This window comes from Dermochelys coriacea, chromosome 2, assembly GCF_009764565.3.
Source record: "Dermochelys coriacea isolate rDerCor1 chromosome 2, rDerCor1.pri.v4, whole genome shotgun sequence".
Classification (NCBI taxonomy): domain Eukaryota; kingdom Metazoa; phylum Chordata; order Testudines; family Dermochelyidae; genus Dermochelys; species Dermochelys coriacea.
This window is the reverse complement of record NC_050069.1, coordinates 155,949,592-155,976,032: the sequence shown is the minus strand read 5'-3', so window position 1 is coordinate 155,976,032 and position 26,441 is coordinate 155,949,592. Positions and strand designations below refer to the sequence as shown.

General features: G+C 40.3%; 1 protein-coding gene across 5 annotated transcripts in view; it reads left to right on the top strand.

Annotated features, from left to right (window-relative positions):
- Nucleotides 1–26,441, top strand: part of STX17 (syntaxin 17) — a 64,466-nt gene that overhangs the window by 31,510 nt on the left and 6,515 nt on the right. For all 5 annotated transcript variants that reach the window (XM_038388561.2, XM_038388563.2, XM_043508537.1 and 2 more), the window contains 3 exons: nt 12,616–12,847; nt 25,895–26,013; nt 26,094–26,144. In XM_038388561.2, the coding sequence (XP_038244489.1) occupies nt 12,616–12,847; nt 25,895–26,013; nt 26,094–26,144 (402 nt within the window). The remainder of the gene's footprint in view (nt 1–12,615; nt 12,848–25,894; nt 26,014–26,093; nt 26,145–26,441) is intronic.

Here is a 26,441-nt window from a genome sequence, read left to right as displayed (position 1 = left end):
AATTTATTTTTTTGCCAGTCTCAGTGCTCTGATTGGTCTGCTATTTAATGCAGCTCTTCAACTGCTGAACAATCAAGCCCTCTAATGTTGTCTCAGTCCTGCCTTTTTAGTCTCAAGACAACAAACCTGCACTCACGATACTACAGAGTCCTGCAGTATCCAGGACAGTCTCTGCAGAGTCCAATTTCCTTAAAGTGGCGATGATACAATATATATTTTATTTAGGAATAATGATTGCTGCATTATATGTTTACAATACTTTTTGAACTAAACATACTACATTATGACAAACGTGTGTGTATAATTTTCTAAAATGCTAGATTTAAATTATATATTTTATAGCAGTTGCTCTCTGTTTCATGCATGTACTTGTGACCCTCATATAATAACCTGGTGCCCCCCGTAGGGTTGCGATCCCCCAGTTTGAGAATCCCTGAGCTAGACACCATAGGAAGTGCATAAGAGAGAGCCCCTCTCCTTAAACACTTAGAAGCTGTGGAGCTGGGAAGATACTTTGTGTATGTAAAATTTTAATACTTTTCAGTATTTAACCATAGTTATCTCTCTCTGGCTTGTTCATGAAGGGTCATATCCTGTGCCCATTGGCTGTCTTGAGTAATGGGGTCAGCTGTTGGTCATGTGTGAGAAGCCATTCTGTGGAGACTTCTTCAGTAGGCCAAAGTAGTCCACCACATACAGCTGTCCCATGCTCCAGCCCCTCCTGCTTCTGTGTGCTGCCACATATGATACTTCACCCTTACCCACTTTCTGCATCCTCCTGCATGGAACTGCATCTGTTGTGCTACAAAGAATCTGTTTGTGATCAAGAAGTGTATTTGCCTCAGCTGAACAGTGAAGCCAGTGCTGACTTCATCATTAAAAGTGGTGTCTGTTTCAGTGTTTACATTATCTTTTATCAACTCTAACAAGGTTAGTTCTTTGTTCTAAAACACTCGGGCAGGTCCCTTTTGTTCATTAATAACACACAGGAGTTTAGTAAATATGAGCCTGGCACTAATTGCAACCTTTGGTAGCCGTAACAGAGAAAACAAGAATTGAATGGTCCTGGAGGCTGAACTATGTTTTTGGCCCAAGGGGAAAAAACTCCTTAGGCAGGAACTATCTTTAGTTCTGAAATTGTACAGTACCAAACAAATGCTGTAGATAACGAGAGGACTCAGTACTTAATTAAATCTGTCAATCCAAAACACATTTCATTAGCATTAAATACTTTTTTTTTTTTTTCCATGCGCTATTTATAAAACACCACTGTTAAATTTCTGGTCTGACACCCATGACATCTTTTCTTTTTAGTACAAGATAGGAAATTATGAACAAAAGCAGGAAATTATTTTGTACTTTAAGTTTCATGATCAGCAACTTTCCTTTAATCAGGTGGCAAGCTTTTGTGTGTCTTCTTCTTGATTTGAACAGAGGAATTTTGATAGTTCACAGCTGACACGTGTCATATGATCCTCTAGGACTATACTTTTCCCATTCATTCTTTGTCATGCAGACCCAAAAAAGGGTATATGTCCTTGATAGTTGGCTGGTATCTCTCACATAATCCTGGCTTCTCTCTGTTCATCTGTCTCTTCTCTGAAGACCTTCTCTCCGCAAACAGAGTCTTTATACCATAAGAAAACATATACCACAGACAGTAAGGGCCACCTGTAAATAGTGTGAATAGAGTAAATAGTAACATGACAGGAAAGGTAATTCACACACAGACCAAACAAAAAAAATACAAAAAATTATCAAGGAAAAAAGTTTAAAAATTGTGAATTTTAAAATTAAATGTGCAAGAGCAAGAAACAAGGAAATCATACGATCAGTAATATCCATATAACAATCTATATCAAATATTTACTTGTATTCTTGCCCATAATTGCTTTTCACAAAAAAAAAAAACCAACTCCCAAATCCCACCACATATTCTGGTATCTTAATTGTCCTGGATCATCTAAAGTTTTTCATAGTTGTTGGTATGTCATATCTAGGTTGCAGTACGTTTCCCTACAGTCCATATAGGATGTAAATATTTTAGAATTGGCATTTGCAGTCCTTAAATTCTTCATGAAGGGACATTCCAGAAGTAAACAGCACAAGATATGTGTGTCTTTGAATGAGGAACCAGACCCCAATTGTACAAATTCTTATGCTTGTGAATAATCTCAGTTCGGTCAATGGAACCACTCGTGATTAAAATTTTGCAGGTGACAAGGGGTTTGCAGGATAGGGTGGCCAACTTTCTAATCGCACAAAACTGAACACCCTAGCCCCGCCCATTCCCCGAGGCCCTGCCCTCCTGCTCACTACATTCCCCCTCCCTTGGGTTGAGGCAGGAGGTTGGGGTGTGGGAAGAGGTACAAGCTCTGGGCTGGGGGTGTGGCTGGAGACAAGGGGTTTGGGGTATGGGGGGGCTCAAGGCTGGGAGGTGGGGCTGCAGGTTGAGGCAGGGGGTTGGAGTGTGAGAGGGGGTGAGGGCTCTAGACTGGAGGTGCTGGCTCTGGGATGGAGCCGGGGATGAGGGCTACAGGAGGGGGCTGCAGGCTGGGGGGTGGGGCCAAGGGATTTGGAGTGCGGGATGGGGCTATGGGTTGAGGCAGGGGGTTGGGGTGCAGGAGGTGGGGTGAGAACTCTGGGGTGGGGCAGGGAATGGGGGTTCAGGGTATGGGAGGGGGGCTCTGGGGTGGGGCATGGAGCCTGGCTAATGGGAGTGTGGAGCTGGTGCTCAGGGCAGGGGCAGCACGCAGAACCCCATGGCCCCCCCCCACCTAGGAGCTGGACCTGCTGGCTGCTTCTGGGGCGTGGTGCCAGGACAGGAAGGTAGTAGCCTGCCTTAGGACTGCTGACCGTACTTTTAATGGCCCGGTCGGCAGTGCTGACCAGAGCCGCCAGGGGACCTTTTTGACCTGGGCAGTAAACAAAAATTCATGGCCCGTGACCTGCCCATGACTTGTACTATATACCCCTGACTAAATCGAGTGGAACAGGGGCGGCCTGGGGATGCCGCGGGTGCTCGGGGGGGCGGGTGGCCTGGCACCAACGCTGGTACTGCGGAGGCAGGCGGTGGTGCATGGCCCGGGACCCCTGCTCGTGTTAGGGATGGGGGTTGGCAAGACTGGCAGGCTCCCTACCTGGCTTCTCATGACTCCCTGGAAGCAGCAACATGTCCCTCCCTCAGCTCCGAGCTCCATGCGCTGACCCTGACCCTGACCCTCCTCCAGCCCCAAGTGCCAGCTCTGTAGCTCCCATTGGCCGGGAACTGTGGCCAATGGGAGCTGCGGGAGCAGTGCCTGTGGGTGGAGGCAGCGCACGGAGCTAGGAACTGAGAGGAAGGGACTATCAACACTTCTGGGAAGCCCCCCCCTCCCCCGAGGTAAGCACCACCCAGAGCCCTCCAGCGCCGTAGCCCTGAGCCCCCTCCCATATGCACCGAAACAGCTGCTGCAGAAGTCATGGAGGTCCCGTAAGTCATGGGAATCCGTGACTTCTGTGATCTCCATGACAAACTCGCATCTTTAATAATGAGAAGAGTGACTAAAAGTTTGTGCCACCTTACTGAGAGTTATCAAGCATAGCTCCTGACAGGAGCGTTATATCTCTTCTGGTCACACTGCTTTTATTTCTTTTTGCAGTAATGTTTCCTATGGCAGGATTAGGTAGCATAACTATGATAGCAGGTTGACCCTTTTAGATATTTCCCTGAGCTCTGTTCTGGATCTCATATTTCTTGATTTGTGTATGTTTCCTTCAGGTGGTATTTTCAATTAGTATGGGCACCATATCACTGTTACGCATGTGATACTTTGATCTACTTCCCTTTCTCTGGTAATATACCTCTGCGTACAGAGAACATGGTTCTGCCTATTGGCAATGAATTTGTGTCTGTCTAAAAAGTAAAAAAATTAAATACTAATAAAATTGAAATTCTTCTCCTCAGGCCACAGTAACTGTTGAGCGCTGTGTCTTCTGTTTACCTCAGTGGAGATAATATTAGAATTCGTAGAATCTGGTAATGTTTCTTCAGCACTAGACTTCAAGAAGGTTTTATGCTGGAACGTGTTACAAGAGTGTTTCTAAATTTTTTCTTTTACCTTGTCAGAATGTTGTCAGTGTGCACCCTTTGCTATCAAAATAAAAGGAAAGGAGTACTTGTGGCACCTTAGAGACTAACAAATTTATTTGAGCATAAGCTTTCATGAGCTTATGAAAGTACTTTCGTGATGCATCTGATGAAGTGAGCTGTAGCTCACGAAAGCTTATGCTCAAATAAATTTGTTAGTCTCTAAGGTGCCACAAGTCCTCCTTTTCTTTTTGTGAATATAGACTACCACGGCTGCTACTCTGAAACTTGTCATTATGCAAAAATAAAAGGAGGTTCTGACTCACATTGTAAGAACATCTAGACTTGAGTATTATAACTCTTTATTCGCCGAATTCTTGCTAAATCAGCCTGTGAATTAATTTCATCAGGTTATATTTCCTTCTCATCAAGATCAGATCAGGTCAGTATGTTAACCTAATTTAAAGTTACTGTATTGTCTCTGATATGTTTGGCTTTTGTGGAAAAGTCTAAATTTTATATTCTCAGCATTTTTGCAGTTCAAGATAAAATGAAATATGCTAGCTCTAGGATGGCATCTGTTTCATTGAAAGTTGACAATTTCTATCTCTTGGAGAATCCTGGATAGATTTTAAGATTTCTGTTACAATTTGTAAGGTCTCCATGAGTCTTTTATGTATCTTAGCTTTGCTAAAAAGTATATTCTGTGTCATGCCCTTGATAATGATCAAGAAAATGATTGCTTTTTGCATCGTTTCAGTTGAAGCCTTTTTGTTTTTGTGCATACTGTATACTACTTGATTCAAATATTAGTTTTACAGTGTCTAAGAACAAACTAGAAGACTAAGGTTTTCTCTCTGCTCTTTGTTTTTATGATTGTTTTCCTTTTGATAAGGTAATAGTAAATCCATTGTGTTAAGATTTTTTTTTTGTGAATAGTGCTATGCTTTAGAGTGGATTTAGCTGCTGGAACTTGAATGTTAAAAACTACTTCAAAAGATTCTAGGTTCTGATAGGGCATACTTTAAATAGTATGTCCTGAAATTTAATTACTTTGTATAGTTGTTTTCCCATTCCACTGTTGATGTTGTTAAGGATATTTTTAGCAGGTGGCAGGAGAAACAATGAAACTAACTATACACAAAGTACTGTAAAATGCATAACTGAAAAAATAGAGCAATTTATACAGTATTCTGCAAATTTATTTTAGTTTTAGTAATCCTAGATATTGCTTGTTAGCACAACATTTTAAGAGAAAAATGTGGCATTTTTCCAAATTACATGTTAACCCAATTTAAAATGTTTGGTATTCTGTAAAACAACAGGGAAATTCACAGACAAAAACTTTATTAAAAGAGAGTTAAGGCTAAAAGTGTTTTTCATTGGAATTCAGCTAATGCCCCAAAACAGTATTACACTTTCTATACAGGAAACATACACCTGCAAACCACTCCCTCACCCTAAATGTTAGACAGTCTGGAAATGAACAGTGAAAGGATCCAGCCATTTCCTTTTTGACACACAACCTCTCATCATTCACTATCATCACATCCAGTTTATGCCCCTTCACAATTTTAACTTTGCTGCCTATGACGGAAAAATATTGTTTATTAAATGTGTTGTAAAGATTTGGAAAGGGAGATAGTCCCAGTATACATTGTTACATTTAGAGTTCTGTACAATTTCCTTATTGTGAAGTGTTGGTGGAGTCAGTAGGAATTGCTGGTGGTCAATACCTATGAAAATGAGGCCTTTGACATTTTAACTTTGGCACCCAAAATTTGTGGATACTTCTGACAATTTAGGCTCAAACTCTGTGCCTCAGTTTCTGTATCTTTTTACAATGGGAATAATGCATGTTGTTCACCCTGGTAAAGTTCTTGGAGATCTAGGGATGGAAGCTCTCTATAAGATCTAAGAAATATTGCTGTTTTACTATATAGCAAGTTATACAAGCACTTGAAACAAAGATTGCCTCTCATTCATTTCAGTAGTCAAATTCTTTGGGAAAACTGGCAGATCAAGATTTCAGATATTATAAAGAGACATTCCAGATCTTACAACCTAAAGCTTCACAACTTCAAAATACTTAAAGGTGCTTGGATAAAGGAAACCATGCTTCCATGTCACTTGAGATAGGTTGCTTGAAAAAACAGAATCAGATTTGTGAGGGGAAGGGTAAAACAGTGGTACAGTTTCATTGTCTACCCACAAACTAAACTCCGCTCATTTAACACCACCACCATGAGAAGCGACTTACAATAGATTTTGCAGCTATTCAGAATACAATCATGCATGCTGTACTGCATTTTGGTGGGCTCTTCAGGCTTGGCTTCCCTCATTGGCAATCAGATGCCTTGCCTTGGCAGCTTGGGCGTGGCTTCTTGATTGGAGGGGGACAAATCGTGGCTCTAGGATGAAATATCATTGATGGTAGATTGTGCATATCTTCATGTGATCCTCCATCGCCTTGTTTAGAACAACAGTAAAATAATGACATTTTGAATTTATCTCTTTGAAACAAGGTGGTTTGTATCTTTTGGAGTTGTTGTTTTAGACTGTCTGCAAACTCGAACAGATGTCACTCTGTTGTTTATGTTCAGGCCTTATCTGCATTGTGAATTTGCTCCAGTTACAGCTGTTGGTGACTAGCCATCAATGTAGTTGTAATGGTGCAGACTTCTTGCATAGTGGTACATTTTACTCCTGTTTCAAGCAGGGTAAGATGCACCAGTGCGAATTATGGCTTACAGTAGCTTTTGTCCAACTGCACTGCTGCAGTTACACCGGTGGCTGGCCACCAATGCCTAAAATCCCTCCAGGTAGACAAGGCCTTGGTTCTTGTTTTTGAATCTTTTTTTCACAGCAATGAGAGCTGAAGATTTTTTTAAAACAAGAATTTAGATCAGTGGTTCTCAACTTATTTGCCATGTGGGCTGCATATGCAGCTCTCTCTACGTTATGTGGCTGGTATCCACACAATATATATATACTACCTGTATGGCTCTGAGACTGTCACATGGACCACAATTGTGTGCTGATTGGGCCATGGGTTAAGAACCACTGGTTTAGATTTTGGAAGGCAAGTTAGGGGGAGGTAGGTGTATGCTATGTACATGTGTACACTCCAATACAAGCCCTGAGCAAAAGTTATCTAATTTTGTCAAGGGTCTGAGGGGACTTCCTATTCAGGAGGTTTACTAGCAGTTCAGAAATTTTTGGGAAAAAATATTAGCCACTCCCAACATCGTTTACACATTGTGTGTGTGTTTTTTGTTCCTTCTAGGCTACTACAAAGGAGGTTTCTGTTTGGATTATGGTTTTCTGTCTCATTTGAGAATGAAGACAGAATAACGGTCTTTGTTCTGGAAGCAAAGCAGTGTGATAGAATTTATCCATGTAAATTTCACACTCATTTCTGTTCATACTGTTCTTTAGATAGACTGATGTATGCTCAGAAGAAGTAATTACAGATCTGTGCCTAGATATTTCCATTTTGTTTTTTGCCAAATTCCAAAGGTCTTCTAAAAAAGAGAAGTTTGTTTTCTGGATTGTGATTATAATGATCACTTTTTGGCTGCTTAAAAACATAAATTAAGGTGAAATGCTAGGAAGAACTGTCTAACTTGTTTGATTTAAATGAAGAATTTATGGGGAATATTATTATATCAGACTTCTGTTTCAACTCAGTATCTTATAACACCATACTTTGTCTCCTCCATATTTCCTTTATTGTAATCAGTGTTTATATGTGGGATTAATTTTAAATATTGCAGCCTAAGGTTGTCTGGTAATACTATTAATTTAAACATACAGTATGGTATAGTCTTGATTAATTTGACAATTGATTTTTATGAATCAATAGTTCTCCGCTCTCTTTGGTTGCTTAATACGTCTTTTACCGTGACCTTCCCCCTCAGTGTGTAGAATGTTTTATGGAGGTTGGATTCATTTCCTTTATATGTAGTTACATTTCTATCGGCGGGGGAAGGGTTTCTTCATTTATTTAAAAAAAAATTTTAATTGTATCCAAGACGTGTAATTAAAACAAACAACCTCTACACCCTATTTTTTCCAGGCAAGCAATGTTGCCGCTTCTAACTCCCTTGCATTAATGAAGAAAACTCTCACCTTAAAAACACCCCTCCCAAACTATTTGTCCCTCATTCCACTCTAAGAATAATGTTCAAAACACATGGTAAACAGTTCAATGAAGAATGATTTATTATACATGCTTAGAATGTCATATGATTATTATTTTTATATTGCAACATTCATTTTTTATGCTTGCATGAAAAGTCTATCCCAAATCAACAAGTAATATAATTTATACTATACATTTCTTATGTTAGTTTTTAGTAAAAATCAGTCATGCGTTCTTAGTTTTTAAAAGTCTAGGTGATGCTTTGTGCTAAACCCCCCAAACCAAAATGTTTGAAGCTGTTCCATTGTACATAGATAGTGAAAGAGTGTTTGGAGAAGGGGGCTGGACCCAGGGTCTCCCACCTCTAAGAGGGGTGCCCTAAACACTACACAGTCATTCTGTCTTGCGTGCCCAATGACTATTTAAGTATTTATCCACAGTTGAACAATCATTGGGTGGGGGGGGGGGCGGGAGAGAGAGAGAGAAAAATGAGAATGAATGAATATGAATGACTCACTCTGTAGGTCAGTGGTTAGGGCGCCAACCTGGGAGGTGGGAGACCCTGTGGCCGGTCCCCCTTGTCCAGTCATTCTTTCGTTATTTATACACAGTGGAACAGCTTTAACAGTAGAGACTGAAGGAGCCCGGTATAAGAATATGCCATATCTCAGTGTTTAGAGCAGTGGTTCTTAACCTGGGGTGCTTGCACCCCCGGGGGGTACAAGATGCCCTTTCTGGAGGTGCGAGACGTGCCAGATTTTTTTAGAAGGTAAATCATTGAAAGCACAAGTTAAGCGCAGGCACGTAATTACAACTACTTTGTGTCATCAAACCTATGTTTATATGTATATAATTCTATCTCTTTCATTCTGTAGTTGTGATCTATCTAGGTTTAAAGAACAGACCTACTTCAACGATTTTTGATAAGGGGTGCGAAAACATATTTTGAGAACCAAAGGGGTGCAGGCTGCAGTAAAGGTTAAAAACCACTGGTTTAGAGCATTCTCTTGAGTGGTAGGATTTCAACAGGGATCTCCCGTCTCCTCTCGGGTGGGTGGGTGGGGGAACTGAACCTGGACTTTCCACATCCCAGGTGAATACTCTAAACACTGGGCTAAAAGTTACAAGGCAGGTGACACCACCAACACTTCCTCCAGCTCCTTCTCTGGTGGCCAGATTCTGAATGGTAGACTGCTCTGAGCACACCTACTGATTGGACTCTGCGATTTAGATGGACAAACACCTGTGTTCCCCCAGTTTGTGAATTGCTCTGCGGTTTAGATGAGAGGTAGGCAGGCCTCCAGATGCCTAGAGGGAGGCAGTGATGTGTATGCTCAGAGGTGGGAACTTTTATCCTGAAAACTTAGGCACTGAGTGAATTTAGGTACCTACAGAGTTTGGTGGGAATTTGTGAATTGCAGTGGAGCCTAAAAGTGGAAGTAGGTGCCCAAGTCTGGGGTTTTGGCACCTCATTATCTTGTGGATCTGAGCCTGATGGGCGGCATCCCCACTGCTTCATTTAAATGAGCAATTCTGAAACGGTTTGTTTGGTTGAAGGAGATGTACAAACAGGTAATCCTGTTTTGAGGCCCTCTGCTGCATTATTCCTTTGCCTCAGCCTGAACCATCAAGGAACACAGGTGCAGTAGAGCTTTCCTTTTCCCTGCTGTAATGTTAGGGAAAATGTTTCCATGAGCAGGCACCAGATTCTCCTTGCACACTTAAAAATACATATAGCTTTCCAACTGGAAACTTACGCTGTAAGTTACCACTATTTCCACGAGGTGCAACATGAACAGTGCATGTGTACAGACGATACTTTGTGACTTCCGCATCTCCTAAAATGGGTTCAATTATAGCTCTTATGAGTGTGAGCTGCACTGGGGAGAAGAGGTAGGTAGGTATTCGCTCAAACAGCAGTGAGTAGTTGGTAGTAGTATTTTGCCTTTGTAAGGCCTAGTATGTCTGGAGGTGAATGGAAAATGATGTCCCTTGCTATGTCTGCCCAACAGGTGTAGCCTGCACTCTTCCTAGAAAAGCCATCCCCTCACCAGGCCACTTGTTCTGTGCCAATGCTAGCTTCCCCCCTCTCTTTCCTCTCTACATTGTGCTTCTCTGATGCACCCCCACATGCAGTGGCATAATTTAGCCCTAATTGTATCTGTTCCACCACCAACAAAGTTTTTGATTCTTGGGATCAAAAATGTTTGTAGGACATGAGTGCTGATGCTAGCTGAGTCGGATGTTTCCCAGAAATAGCAATGCAGCTGCAATTATGGATGTAGAGTCATTTAGCAATTAGGCCAGCATGTCTGCTATTTTATTCCTAATCTGCCAATGACTTGTCATGTGACTATGGGCAAGGCATTTAACCTACTGGTACCTGTTTCCCAATCAGTAAAATGGATATAGCTCCTCTTCACACTTGGAGTTCCTTGGATGAAAATATTCTATATAAATGCAAAGTATTATTATCTTGGATGCACCATTTTGTCTGACAGCGCTCAATTCACTCTTAAACAACTGAAATCAATTAAAAAAACAAAACAAACCTACACTTCCAGCCCCCTTCCACACATCAGTCTGAATATTTTGTCTGAAAGGAAGTGAGGGCAGGTAGTACTCACAACAGAAGAAAGCTTGCACAAAGAAAGCAAGATGGCACAGTACAACAGCTAAGAATTCAAGTATTCTTTGATGAACATCCTCCCTCCTCCTCCCACCCCCAAGGGTACATCAAGCAGTGGTCCGTGACGCTCTATGGGCAAAATCAGTAAAATCATAGGTTCTGTGATCCTGTGGTAAACCCGCAGCCTTTAATTATAATGTCCTTAACAAGAAATAACTGTGCACAGTCATCTGTTTATTCAGATCTCGTCGAGTTCAAGTAAGTCTTTAACCCGTTAGACCCGTATCAGGCTCTGATCCATAGTGTTCTAGAACTCCTGAAATTCCAAACAGTCTGACACACACACACACACCCACCCACACTCTCTCTCTCTCTCTCACGGATTTGTGCCGTCCATAGATACTGACACCTATGCCAAGTGTATGTAAAATGCTATCCAGCAGTATCTGGTACAGCAGTGAGATGATTCTTTCTCTGTCCAAATCTTGTGCAGGGTAGAGATGTGCTGGTTTGGAAAGCAGAGCTGGGTCTTAGCTGCAGTGGGGTCATGAAAAGGTTGTAATTATGTAAATGTTATACTACACTGATTTTTGGCCCTTATATCTGTGTAGAATCGTCATAATGAGTCGATATAAACCAAAGCAGCTCTCCACTACCTCTGAGTTCCTGTGTAAATGTAGAGTACAGTGACTGCTTTGCAAAATATGCTAAATACATCAGGTGTCATAGCAGTCCCGTGTGTTACATCCACTAGGGTTGGGTTCTGAAACATATTCATAGTGTTGACCACATCTTCATGGAGAGTTTTTCTTGTGGATAGCTCCTCTTGTGATGAGAGAGGTGGTTTAGCTGTGGTTGAACTGAAGTTTGTTCTTGCATGTCTGGTTAGCTTTTGTGACATGTAGATCAGTCTGGTTGATGAACATGGGAAACTGAGATCATTTTTGCCTTTGGTAATCAGTACATTTTTCTGCTATTACTGATATGGCAGCAAGAACTAGAACACTGCAGCCCCTGTGTGCACAATGGGACAGGAGATTAAATATACAGAGGAGGATCCAGTTTCAAGGAATGGTAAGAGCAACTGGTGTAAATAACTGCTTTGCCTGTCTGTGTTAAGGGTTACATTTGTGCAGCTATATGGATAGCTGTAATTGGGGCACATTCAAAGTGAAGACAAGGCCTTAGATACGACATCTGTAATCAGGGCTATAGTTGGCTACTTAGGTACCAGATGTCAGTGGCTACTCCCCTGTGTACAGCCAGTTTATTAGAATGGGTGAGAGGGTGCAGAATTAGCAACTGCACTGAGCTGCTGGGTATGTGGTGGATTGTGTGGGTTGTACTGGTTCCAGAGAAAGAACTTAAGGACCAGTTGTCACAGATATAGGAAATGAAGTACTGTGGGAATAGACCTGTGCACAGGTAAAACAGGAAAGAACAAAACAGTGGGGAAAGAACATTTTTCTTACTGTAGGTGAATTCTTACTACTTGTGCAAAATATGCCCATTATCTCCTTGGTGCAACAGATTTTTGTTTAGAATATTTTCATTTTAACTAGAATAAAATTAAAGCATTTGGTTGTTTGAGAAGACGACCTTTTGGAATTTTTATTTTTCTCAATTTATACAAAATATTGAAATGTAATTTTTTTTTTGGATTATTTAAAAATTAAAATAACTGTAGTTAATTCGCATCACCCCCTTGAAAGAGGTGTGTAGGAGTAGCAGTATGCCATAAAGTTACAAATAACCTTTTTAAAACTATTGCAGCAACTGCGAGCCAATATCCGAGAGATGGAGAAACTGTGTTTGCGGGTCCGACTGGAAGATAAACAAATTCTTCAAAGAATGATAAATCCAGCTAAAGAGGAAGCTTCATTTTCCATAAAAGAATTTCTACAACTCCATTCAGAATCTGCAGAAGAACTTAAAAGACAGTTTAATGAACAGGAGGACACCTCTTTAAAGTCTTCTCTAATCAGATCTGCGACTGTAGGAGGAGGTAGTAGAATTCATTTTTCTATGTACTGTATTGTGGTATTTTTATATTTGTTTTATGATAGTACATTTCCAGGGTTTTCTGACCAGATACTGTGGAAATAAATAGACAAGACTTCAGTTTAGTAAAACTTTATTCTTATATGACGAGGTGAATTTTAATACAACTTTCAAATACCATAGTTTTCTCACCATATGTAGACTACAGATTATTTTACTGCACAGTTTATGTAGTTAATAAATGCTTTAATCAGCTATCCAAGGAAGAGGAAAATATTGGTAGCCTAATAGATGTAGTTAAGTAACGAGCACTAAATTATGCAATACAAGCAGTCTTGGGGTTATTGTAGTTACGTTTTCTTTTTCCATTGCTCAGTTATGGTAATCACTTAGTACATTTTTACTTAATTCGTTAACTATGAATGGTGAAAACAATTCTTATGTCATCACCGAAAGCCTCAATCAGGAGGAGCAGGTTGAGAATGAAGTGTCCGTTTACACAGAAATATATCTTCATAATTGTCAGTAAAGCAGTAAAAGTACAAGACCATTATATGAGGTTTTTTTTCCCCCAAATGCATCCGATGAAGTGAGCTGTAGCTCACGAAAGCTTATGCTCTAATAAATTTGTTTGTCTCTAAGGTGCCACAAGTACTGCTTTTCTTTATATGAGGTTTAGAAACATAGTATACTACCTTATAGATCATCCAAGGATGGGCCTGGTTGCTACTGCTCTTCTCTGATCCCTCTACTTTCATGTAAACTGTATCTTTCACTTTTTCTTCCCTCCTTCCTTCCTTCCTTCCTTCCTTCCTTCCTTCCTTCCTTACCCCATGAGCATCTTCTTGTCTCTTTTCACCCTCATTCTGTCCCACCTGCCCTTACATTTAAAGCCAAATCTGCAGTTAGCTGCTGCTAACATCTGAAACGCTGTTTACAAGGATTGACCATTAGACCAACACATCCTCATACAGAAAAGTTTGAAGCTTAATATTGGTTAAAATACTTCACAAGTCTCACATTTTTCAATTTAAAAAACATATTTTTAGTTAGTGGCCTCACAGAATATCTTTCCTATCAGGAAATTCTGTGTAATCTGGCTCTTGTATTTATAAAGTGCTAATCTTCATAGTATCTAGTTCTGTCTCCTTGTTGTCATAGAAGTTCCTTCTGTAGAGAACTGCAGGGAGAATTGTGTGCAATGTCATTAGTAAGAGGGAAAGTCTTTTCATGACTAAGAAAAGAAGACAAAAATATATGCTAAACTGTAAAATGTCTCTCTTTAAAAAAACAGGATTAGTATCTCTAGCTGAATGATTTTCATGTTTTTTTAAAAACCGGGTCATTGGTGAAAAACCGAGAAACTGATTAGAAATTTTGGGATGGCAGGCATAGCCATAGGAAAATATTATGGGAATGACATACACTCACAAGACAGCTCAGGAATGGAGATGTAGTTCACCTCACATAAAGTGAAACATACGGGCACACAGACAACTGAGTATAATTATATAGGATTTTTTAAAAAGTTTGCATTAAGATGAAAGCAGCTTTTTGCATTCATGGGGCAGCTGTAATATCATTTTGCCTGTTCTTTTGTGCTTCAAGGCTGCAGATCTGAAAGCAGATCTTAGCTGCTGATCTTACTCAATCAAAAAAACTTCCTTATACCCTACTTCTTTTTTGCATGTTGCTTCCAATCTGGCAGACAAATGAAGAGTTTACAAATTCAAATAGCCCATTTAGGAGGCATGTCAAAGAAATGATACAGCCCTTTCCCTTTCCACCATCCCCCATCTCAAGTCCAATAGGAGTTGAATTTAATTCCATTTTAAGCAAATGTTAACAAAAGGCGAGACTCCACTTTTAAAATTACTAAAATTCTTTTTAACCAGCATATTGAATTTCCCAGAGAACTAGATTTTTATCTTGAGTGTAATGAAGTGTGAAGGTACTTTGTAAAGTATGCAGAGGTGGTGGGTGGTTTTTTTTTTTTTTTTTTTTTTTTTACTGCTGTTCTGAGGAGATGTTGTAGTTGATATTGAGGAAGCACTTCCATTCTAAGCCCTTTCACATTTGGGTTAGAATTTCCTAAAATACAAACTTTTGAATGTAAATTTCTCATTCATACTTTCAGCCCACAGGTATTTCATCCTCCTCAACTCCCTTTTTTTGTTTTGTTTTTGAAGTGGGAAGGGAAATATTAGGGTTACTCTTCTTGGGGGTGGGGTGGTTCTGTATTTCTATCAATGTACTGCTTGTGTCACTTGTGTTCTTATACCGAGCTCTACTTCTCCCTACTGCAAGTTCCCTTCCAATGGAGCTGTCCTGCAGGACGTTAGGTTCCCCAGGGCTGGGTTCTTCCAGCCCCAGAAGCAGATGAACACACACACAGTCATAGCGCGTCTGAGTGGACCGGGTTAATCAGCACTCCCGAGCTGACCCCTTATACGTCCCTGGACTCAGTAGGCTGGGTGGAGCAGCATTTCCAAGCTGTCACCCTCGTATGCCATGTGCACTGCACCGGAATAGAGCATGCCTGAACAGGTTGGGTCAAGCAGCACTTTAAAGTTGCCACCCTCCTGTTCTCCTGGACTCAGCAGACTGGGTCGAGCAGCACTTCCAAGCTGCCACCCTCATATGTCCCAGGTTCAGCACATCTCTGTCCCCACTTTCACGTTACATTTGTTCTGGTAGTAACCCACTTGATGATCAACCCCCATAGGATTTTTGGGTGCTGCAGGGATCTTTTAGCTTAGGAATGAGAAGTGTTGCTGCAGAGTGAATGAGGAAACCAAAAATCACCCATGGGGGGGCTGGGGGAAGGAGAGGGGATAGAGAGAGAGAAAGAAGGAACCAGCTTAATCACGAAAGTTATTTATTGCCAGCTAATAACCACAGGGGAGCCAAACAAACAAAACAGTTACAATATTAAATCTAACTTAAACTTGATTATAAAAGTCAGGTTTAGAAAACTATAACTGATTACACAAGTCAGTGTCAGAAGGCTATACCGAGAGAGAGAGAGAGAGATGGGTTCTCACCACTCCATGACGTTGGAATTGATCGGGGGTCCCAGGTGGTGGTGATAGCTGAGGGTCTGGATGCTGGAGTCAAGCAGAGCCTCCAGCACGATCAGTCAGGAGAAGATGAAGTCTCAATGGAAGTGATGCAGATTTTGGATCCAGGCATCGGAACACTTACTTGAGCATGGATAGGAGTTTTTGTCGAGAAACAACAATGGTTCAAGGGAGAACACTAGATTTATGTGTAAGCAAGGGAGAATACCAAAGCTGTTTTGTTCAGGCTAGACATGGGAGCTGATCATTCCTGGCTTTGGGCATTGTTCCTTGGAGGGAGCTCACAATGCAATTAGGGAGCTTCACTATTTTGGATGATAACAAAGGATTTATTACTAGAGTTGGTCTGATAACTATTGAGTTGGGTGTGTGCAGGTGTGGGTTCATTAACATCTGGAGCAGAGATCCTCCATCATGCAGTGCTTCCCTGCTTTTCTGGTCCCAGAGTTCCATGTGGTTCTTACCTTGGAATCTCTGTTCTCCATTCTGTATGCTAATGGAGGTGCCTCCTTGTCTCATCTTATATGCAAATGGGGTTACAGGAGTTTCCTTAATTATGTCATCTTTATCCCAAGGGTTTAGGTGCGTCTCCCACTGCCTTTTCGTTGCTTTTTGTAAGTCTTTCTTCTGATGCAGATTTGGTTCAAGCAGAGACTGTGGGGGGAGAGAGGGGGGAAGATCTTTCGTGAGTCAAACAAACTGGATACTGTGCCCTGGTTCCCCAAGAAGATAGAGCTGCTAGGTAACAACAGAGCCTCCTTATGAGGTGTGAAATATTCTTTAATGTGGAGAAGTCGTTAAAGGCTCTTTATGTCACTTAAAGCCAGTGGTGGGACATCCTAATCTGGTGCAGAATAGGGTCAGCATGAAGGAAGCAATTGGGGGCAAGCCATTTTACAGGTCATCTTACTTAAGAAGCTTTTTCTCAGTCCACAGTTCTGTTTAGGAAGCTTCTTTATTCTTGAATAACTGATGAACGGTTTTATTTGACAAATGTAAAATATGTAATGTTGGCTAAGGCCATGTATAGACTACAAACTTTGGTCGACACAAGTTATGTCAGTGTAAAGCTGCTGCAGTTAGTATATCGCACATGAGTGTGCATACTTAGCTGCTTGAATTGATACTAAGTGCGGTGCACTGGGGTACGTATCCCAGTGTGCCACCTTCCAGTGCAATGCCTTTTGGGGAATATTCAGAATGTGTTGTGGGGCGCACACGACTCCCGCTATGGGGCTGGGACAAAAGGTCAAGTTCCTATTATGCAACTTTCACTATCTCATAATACCATGAGGTGGTTATTGATTATAATTTTTTTGCCTTTTTAAAATCCCACAAACCCACACAGCACTTGTCACTATCCGACATCTCAGTCAGAAGAATGGAGCCCACACAGCTCTGCACTGTTGTCATTGATGCTGCAAATGCAGGACAAACAAACCTCTGGCACTTGCAGAACTGCAGGAAGTACCACAACAAAAGGGCACATGATAATTTCTTTGAGGACAGATTGCTATAGGACATAATGAAAAACAATTCAAGGTTGGTGGCAGTTACAGATCAGCTATAGGACTGCTTCTGGGCCTAAAAAATAAGCAACTTACAAGAAGTGGAAGATTGGACAAATGACCAGGGAAGAGTATAAAAATATTGCTCGAGTGAAATCAGGAAGGCCAAATCACACCTGGAGTTGCTGCTAGCAAGAGATGTTAAGAGTAACAAGAAGGGTTTCTTCAGGTATGTTAGCAACAAGAAGAAAGTCAAGGAAAGTGTGGGCCCCTTACTTAATGAGGGAGGCAACCTAGTGACAGAGGATGTGGAAAAAGCTAATGTACTCAATGCTTTTTTTGCCTCTGTCTTCATGAACAAGGTCAGCTCCCAGACTGCTGCACTGGGCAGCACAGCATGGGGAGGAGATGTCCAGCCCTCTGTGAAGAAAGAAGTGGTTCGGGACTATTTAGAAAAGCTGGACCAGCACAAGTCCATGGGGCTGGATGCGCTGCATCCAAGAGTGCTAAAGGAGTTGGCAGATGTGATTGCAGAGCCATTGGCCATTATCTTTGAAAACTCGTGGCAATCGGGGGAGGTCCCGGACGACTGGAAAAAGGCTAATGTAGTGCCCATCTTTCAAAAAGGGAAGAAGGAGGATCCTGGGAACTACAGGCCAGTCAGCCTCACCTCAGTCCCTGGAAAAATCATGGAGCAGGTCCTCAAGAAATCAATTCTGAAGCACTTAGAGAAGAGGAAAGTGATCAGGAACAGTCAGCATGGATTCACTAAGGGCAAGTCATGCCTGACTAATTGCCTTCTATGGCTCTGTGGATGAGGGGAAAGCAGTGGACATGTTGTTCCTTGACTTTAGCAAAGCTTCTGACACGGTCTCCCACAGTATTCTTGACAGTAAGTTAAAGTAGTATGGGCTGGATGAATGGACTGTAAGGTGGATAGAAAGTTGGCTAGATTATTGGGCTCAATGGGTAGTGATCAATGGCTCCATGTCTAGTTGGCAGCCGGTATCAAGTGGAGTGCCCCAAGGGTCGGTCCTTGGGCCGGTTTTGTTCAATATCTTCATAAATGATATGGAGGATGATGTGGATTGCACCCTCAGCAGGTTTGCAGATGACACTAAACTAGGAGGAGAGGTAGATACGCTGGAGGGTAGGGATAGGATACAGAGGAACCCAGACAAATGAGAGGATTGGGCCAAAAGAAATCTGATGAGGTTCAACAAGGACAAGTGCAGAGTCCTGCACTTAGGACGGAAGAATCCCTTGCACCGCTACAGACTAGGGACTGAATGGCTCGGCAGCAGTTCTGCAGTAAAGGACCTAGGGGTTACAGTGGACAAGAAGCTGGATATGAGTCAACAGTGTGCCCTTGTTGCCAAGAAAACTGGGCAAACTTTTTGGCTTGAGGGCCACATTGGGGTTCCGAAACTGTACGGAGGGCTGGGTAGGGAAGGCTGTGTCTCCCCAAACAGCCTGGCCCCCACTCCCTATCTACCCCTTCCCACTTCCAGCCTCCTGATTGCCCTCCTCAGAACCCTCAACCCATCCAACCCCCCTTGTCCCTTGTCCACCCCCTATCCAACCCTTCCTGTCCCCTGACTGCCCCGACCCCTATCCACAACTCCACTCCATAGTGGTTGGTACCACTATGCATCTCTGTCCTCATACTACTGAAATCACTGCAGATGTCAGCACCAACTTTTGGAAAAAGTCTACTTGTCCATTACTGGGACACATCTTTCCACCTTCCAGCAAAGAACCTTCTCTTTTTTATTCATACAGATGAAGTGAGGGACACTTCAGTCAGAGGGATACAGTCTATGGACACACACTTCCGAGCCCCAACTCGTCCACCTCTGGCCTAGCAATGGCTCGTCAACCATACCAAAATAGCCTTATCTCTACACTGCTCCTTCTTAGCCCTATTGGATATACTGGGGAATTTCATCTGACTAAAGCATCCAGGAGCTGATCACCCTCTTACCAGTCACAAAAAACACAGAATATTCTCCTTTTGTATCAATTGCCAGACTCTGGACTGCACAGAGAGAGGAGTAAAAACAGCTTGAAGATGAGGTATAAGTAGGTCTTGAGCATCCTGAACAACACGATTCATCTTCTCCCAGAGACCTGTCGTCTTCCCCGATGATGCAGTCTTGGCTGTTATACAAGCTCCTGATGATTTTATAGCCTTTTAGGAGCTATTCTCTTGCATAGCAGAGATCCTCAAACTAGAGACCTCAGTAATTGAAGGAAAAAACTCGTAATCTATTTGACATATTGCACTCTTCCGCTTCTGTCAGAATAGCATTGCCAATTAATGAGGGGGTATGGAACAGCTTCTGTATGAAGAGAGATTAAAGAGAGTGGGACTGTTCAGCTTGGAAGAGAGATGACTGAGGGGAAATATGATAGAGGTGTACAAAATCCTGAATGGTGTGGAATTTTTATTTACTCCTTCATATAACACATGAACAAGGGATCACCCAATGAAATCAATAGGCAGCAGGTTTAAAACAAACATAAGGAAATACTTCTTCACGCAACACTGATGGAGAAATCCCATTTATAGATTTGTTTGCTAATAAAAACATGTATCCTGTCTTTTGCTCCAGAGGAGACATGAGCCTGGGATCCTTGCAAAATGCCTTTCTAACACTGTGGGATCAAGATATCATATATGCATATCAGGGTGATAGGGAGAATCTGACCGGATGTAGCCATACTGATCCTGATAGCTCTATATTGTTTGAAACTGTTCTTTCTGGTTAACAGACCACCTCAAAATGTCTATTCCAACTCTGATAGCACTTACAGACAGTCCAGACATATCATAGAACCAAGGTCAGATGCTTCATCCAGACCAGAAATCATGGCATTTGAGAGCCTGGTGGTTGGCTTGTTGAGTGGTTGCAGAGGCTGCTCCTTAAAAGTACAAGAAATGCTACTGCTAAGCAGAAAAGACACTTACAGAGTACTAGTAAGAGAATTGAAAGGGAAGGATGAAAAAAAACCAACCCCAATAATATATTTGTTCTCTTAGCTAAAAAGAACAGTCTTCTTTACAAAATAACTTTGGCATGAAACAAAAATACAGCACTTCAGACCTAACCAGCAGCTTTGATTCAGTGACATAAAACCAGGGAGATTAGCCTGTAACATTGAACATGGTAAACAGATTAGCAAAAGATCAGTCTTTTATAGGGCTAAATTAATTTCTGGTGAAATTCCAAAGAGAGCTACATCAGGGATGAATTTGGTCATTTGAATTTTTGTTGTTGGACTATGCCCGACGCTGGTGGCTGACGTGATTCAGTGGTGTATGCTGTTGTAGATCTGAAGGCTAGGACTATAACAGGGTTTAAAAGAGAACTGGATAAATTCATGGAGGTTAAGTCAATTAATGGCTTAATGGATGGGTAAGGAGTGGTATCCCTGGCCTTCACAGCATCCTCTGGCAAAGGTTCCACAGGTTGACTGTGTATTGTGTGAAGAAATACTTTCTTTTGTTTTGTTTTAAATCTGCTGCCTATTAATTGCATTGGGTGACCCCTAGTTCTTGTGAGAAGGAGTAAATAACACTTCCTTATTCACTTTCTCCCTATCAGTTGAGATTTTATAGACCTCTATAATATCCCCCCTTATTCGTCTCTGTTAAAACACAGATTGTCAACATCACGTTAAAATATACAATGTAAATATCCTTAAACTATTTCTCAAACAGCATTTTTCTTACTTTATATATTTGTAAATTCTTATTATCCATGGAAATATTTTTCCATCAGTTTGAATGTATGATGAAATTGATGCTTACCAATATTTCACAGAAAAAAACTAATTCTTCCAATAATCACCACCCCATGCAGAGTGTCAGATGTACTACATGTACATACAAACACATTTGGTAAAAAAAAAAAATTCCTTTTAAGGAACAACAATATTAAATATCTATTTTGGGGAAATGAGGAAAGTACTGCAGCTTTAAATAAAACCACATATAACACATTAATGCCTCAGCAATACACACAAAAACAAAACAAAACCCTGCCCAAGCATCTCTGACTTAGTTCACATTGGTGCAATAGACCAAAGTTGTCTGCTTTCTGCCATGGAAATACTGATTGAGATCTACAACAGTATTCTCCACTGATTCAGGTCAGCCACCAGCGTCAGGCATAGTCCAACAACAAAAATTCAAATGACCAAATTCATCCCTGATGTAGCTCTCTTTGGAATTTCACCAGAAATTAATTTAGCTCTATAAAAGACTGATCTTTTGCTAATCTGTTTACCATGTTCAATGTTACAGGCTAATCTCCCTGGTTTTATGTCACTAAATCAAAGCTGCTGGTTAGGTCTGGAGTGCTGTATTTTTGTTTCATGCCAAAGTTATTTTGTAAAGAAGACTGTTCTTTTTAGCTAAGAGAACAAATATATTATTGGGGTTGGTTTTTTTTCATCCTTCCCTTTTAATTCTCTTACTAGTACTCTAAGTGTCTTTTCTGCTTAGCAGTAGCATTTCTTATAGCCTTGTAGACACTAACAGGGTTCAAAAAAGAACTAGATAAATTCATGGAGGATAGGTCCATTAATGGCTATTAGCCAAGATGGGCAGGGATGGTGTCCCTAGCCTCTGTTTGCCAGAAGCTGGGAATGGCTGATAGGGGATGGATCACTCTATGGTTACCTGTTCTGTTCATTCCCTCTGAAGCACCTGGCATTGGCCACTGTCGGAAGACAGGATACTGCGCTGGATGGACCGTTGGTGTGGCCCAGTTTGGCCATTCTTATGTAACAGCTTTATAAAGCTTTAACTTTTTGAATCTCAACAACTACTGTTATTAAATAATTGTCTGCCCCCGACCCCCATCATTTCCTGTAACTGTGAACATTTAGATTGATAAAAATAGAAAGGAAGGCTTAACAATAACCATTAATATTATCTGTTGAAATTATTTTAAAGAAAATTGAATTCTGCCAGGCATGGGTGTATGACCGAAATAAGGTGGGTGAGGTAATATCTCTTATGGCACCAACTTCTGTTGGTGGAAGAAAGTTTTTGAGCTTCACAGAACTTTGCTGGAAATCAAGCCTAATATAAGCAATCAAAGTACATTTAAATAACAACATTTAGGTCTGAATCACAGGGAATGTAACCTTAACTGCATTGTTTTCTACTAGGCAAACATTTAAACTGTCAAGGTTGTTAGGCCCAAGATTTGCACTGTTTTGAACCATCTTTTCCCATATTTGTGCAGTTCTTAAAACTATTTGTGAAAGACTCTTATTTCAGTGAGGGTTGCCTCCAGGATGGATTAATTTAAATCACCAAGCAGCAAACTTTAATTTAAATAATTGATTGTTTTGAATTTGTAAGTTTTAGTTATTTTCCTAATGAAGGGTTTATTCTCATTGGTTGGTAACCATTTAAACATTCTGATTTGCACCCAAATATAGCCTTTACACAAAAATTGGTAATTTTTTGCATACCAGCAGGACGCACCATATCTGCACACATTTAAGCAATTATATAGTTTGCCATACATCTATTCAGATTCTTCATTTTGACATTTTTTTAATGTCAAAAATGTCAGAAAATGTTGAGAGACGTTATATACCAGGTAATTTAATAAATTTTTATTTGGGATTCATGTCAAGCTGCATTTGGATGGAAATTGGAATTAAAATATACATTTTAAAATTGTTTGAGTTAAATAAAACCACTTTAAGTGTTGGCTACATAAGGAAAAAAAAGTTTTTTTTTATTAAAACACGTTTTGCATTTAAAACTATCGGATTTATCAAAAGAAGTTTGAAGTGTAGTTGGTGAATTGACAGATTGTTTCTGGTCACTGTAGGCCAGATTTTCAAATATATTGGGGTGTCTAAAGAACAAATAGGCACCTAATCTATTCTCACACTTTCAAAAATCCCATTAGGCCCTTAACTACCATTGAAATCAATGGGTCTGGAAAACAATGGGAATCAGGTGCCTAACCTGCTTAGTTGTTTTTGAAAATCTGACTAGACCTAACTGCATCTTTTGGTACCTAAATACCTTTGAAAATCTGGCCCCATGTCCTTCATCACCCATCTGTTTTTTATTCAGAGATTGGAAGAGGAAAACAAGCCTTCCTGCTTTTTCAGCTCCCTTTTTGTTTCTCAGTTTTGAATGAACTGATCCAAAGGAAGATAATTTTCTTTGTGAACTTGCTACCTAAATTGAAACTAAAAGTGACTGAGGCAAAAGCTTTTCTGTACAACAGAAACTGAAAGTACTTAAACATTTGGAAAAAAGTAAAAAACATGCTCCATTGTAAAGAGTGAAAATAATATACATTCTTAATGCAGCACATACCCTTATGACATATTTATAAACCTTGAGTTGACCTCAAACGTTAGATTGGTTTCCCCAATTCTGTAGATAATTAAAAAAGCAGCACCCTTTAACTCATTAAAATCTGAGGAAGGCTCATTGATACAACATACTTATTTTTAATTTAAATTATTCTAATGGATTATAGTACATGTAGTTTATCATAAATTAAAATGAAATTTCAAATATGTAAATAAAAAAGACAATCGGCAAAAATCTAATTGAAATAAAAGATCCTATTTCTAATTTTTTATAACTCCCACTCCCCGTTTTTATCCATCCTTGTGTGGCTTTATATTATTATTTAAGACTTGTATTATTGTAGTATCTAGTGGTCTCAGCCAAGTCAGAAATTCATTGTACTAGGTGCTCTGCAAAATATAGTAAATGGCAGACCATGCCCGAGGAGCTTACATTCTAAATGGGAAAGGCATGTAATCAATAAGGCTGCTGTACATAACTGTTCTTTAACATGTGGAAAGAAGAGAGTGTGTGTTAAGGCTTCCAGAGCAATATGCATGTTAATCAGAATGTAAATAAACTGCCTCCAACTTCATTTAATCACTGATATTGCTCTTTAAACCTTCAAAAGCAAGAAAACGTAGGGTTTAAAATTGACACTTCACCCCTTCCAATATGTCTTTATATTATTGCAGAGGTGTCTGAAGCAGATAATATGGTAGAGCTAGTCATCTTACAAATCTTGGTAGCCTGTATTTATTGTTTTTGTTGGAGCTTTTTATTACAATGCAGAAATTCTTCTGCTGTACAGTGCGCTACTTCAGACATGCCACACAAGTTGTACGATTAGTAGTAATATCCTCTTTTACAGATAGGGAAACTGAGACCAAAAGGTTAAATGGCTTGATTTTTTTCAGAAGAGCTGGTCACTCACAACTCCAGTTAAAGCAATGAGAACTTAAGAGAGCAGCATCTCTGAAAAATTGGGCCCTAAGCGACTTTCCCATGGCCACAAAGGTATCAAGTGTTGGATCCCAGCCTGCTTCCTAGCTCCCTGCCTTGTGCTCAGATCACAAGGCCATGTCTCCTTCTAAAACTAAGTATTAATTTAGTTTTATTTCCACAGTGATATTATATAAAAGACTTATTATGGAATTATTGAGAGAAGGGAAAAACCATAAAACTAGGGGAATAAAAGAACTAGAGTTCACTATTCTCATTGCTTTGACTAAAACCTGAATTTGTTATGAAGGTTTTGGAAGCGTATCTTGTTCAGTCTCCATTGTATCACTTACCAAGTATAGTTGATGTAAGAGAGATGCACAAGGTTCTGGTCGATTACTTTACTTTATAAAGTGACTTTTTTAGCTGTTCCTTGCAAATTAGCATCCCCTGTCTCCCTCTGCCCCACATCTGTGTTCCTTTGTGTGTGTATATGGAGAGGAGAGGGGGAAGGGCAATCTCTTCGTGTATTTGACAATCCCTCTTCCATACTTTCAACCTCTTAAAAGCCCATTGTTATAATCAAGGTGCTGTTATCTACCTGGTCTTAGGATTTAGAATTGAGCAACACTCTACTACTCTCTTATTAGCGTTAGTAGGGTTTCATTGTTGTTCTTCTGCAGCGGGTCATCCTTTCCTAGTTCCTGCTGGCTCAGAGTGGGAAAGATGGACTAGAAATCAAATTGATGGTGTACTTAACCATAACTATGTGAACCATCGCTCAATTTCATGAATTATTTGTTTATATCTATCCTATATAAATAAAAAGTGCTTAGCCCAGGCTTTAGATTCTTTTGCTAAATTTTAAAATACACAATCCATACAAAATGAATTAAACCCGAATTAAGTAGGATAGTTTGATGATTGTTTTCAGAGAGAACCTGGGGAGTGTCTGTTCTAAGAAATTTAATATTTTTGGGGGGAAGAACAATTTTTTAAATAGGATTTGTGGTGTTCAGAACAGAACTTTGCTCGTATAAACTTTTTAGGACTAGTGTCTGGCTTGAATTGGATCAATTGTCATGTTATCTCAAATAATATTAAGATATGGGAAGACAAAGAATTTTTTGCAGCCTGTTTTCTAATTTAATACATGCCTTTATAAATATCATGTTTTCACTCAGAGCCTTTGTATAACACTGGAGCCGTGGACACTTCTCAGAGTTTTATTCAGGTGTACTCCCCACTCCCTGAAATTCCTCAGGATGAAAATGCTGCTGAATCATGGGAAACTTTAGAAGAGGTACGTTGGAGCTCCCTTATATTACCATTTAAGTTCCTTTTCTTTAAGCAAATATATAAGAAATCATTTTTTATTTGTAGGACTTGATTCAACTCAGCCAGCTGGTGACTGACTTCTCTTTACTAGTCAATGTAAGTATTAATCTAAAACTCTAGATAAAGAATTGATAAAGACAAAGGCTGGGGGACTGAGTGGCTCAAATAATTGGTAAAGAGGTAGTGGAGACTTTTGTCGCTGATCTGAAGTCAGACTAAGTTGCTACTATTTAATGACAGGTTTCAGAGTAGCAGCCGTGTTAGTCTGTATTCGCAAAAAGAAAAGGAGTACTTGTGGCACCTTAGAGACTAACAAATTTATTTGAGCATAAGCTTTCGTGAGCTACAGCTCACTGCATCCGATGAAGTGAGCTGTAGCTCACGAAAGCTTAT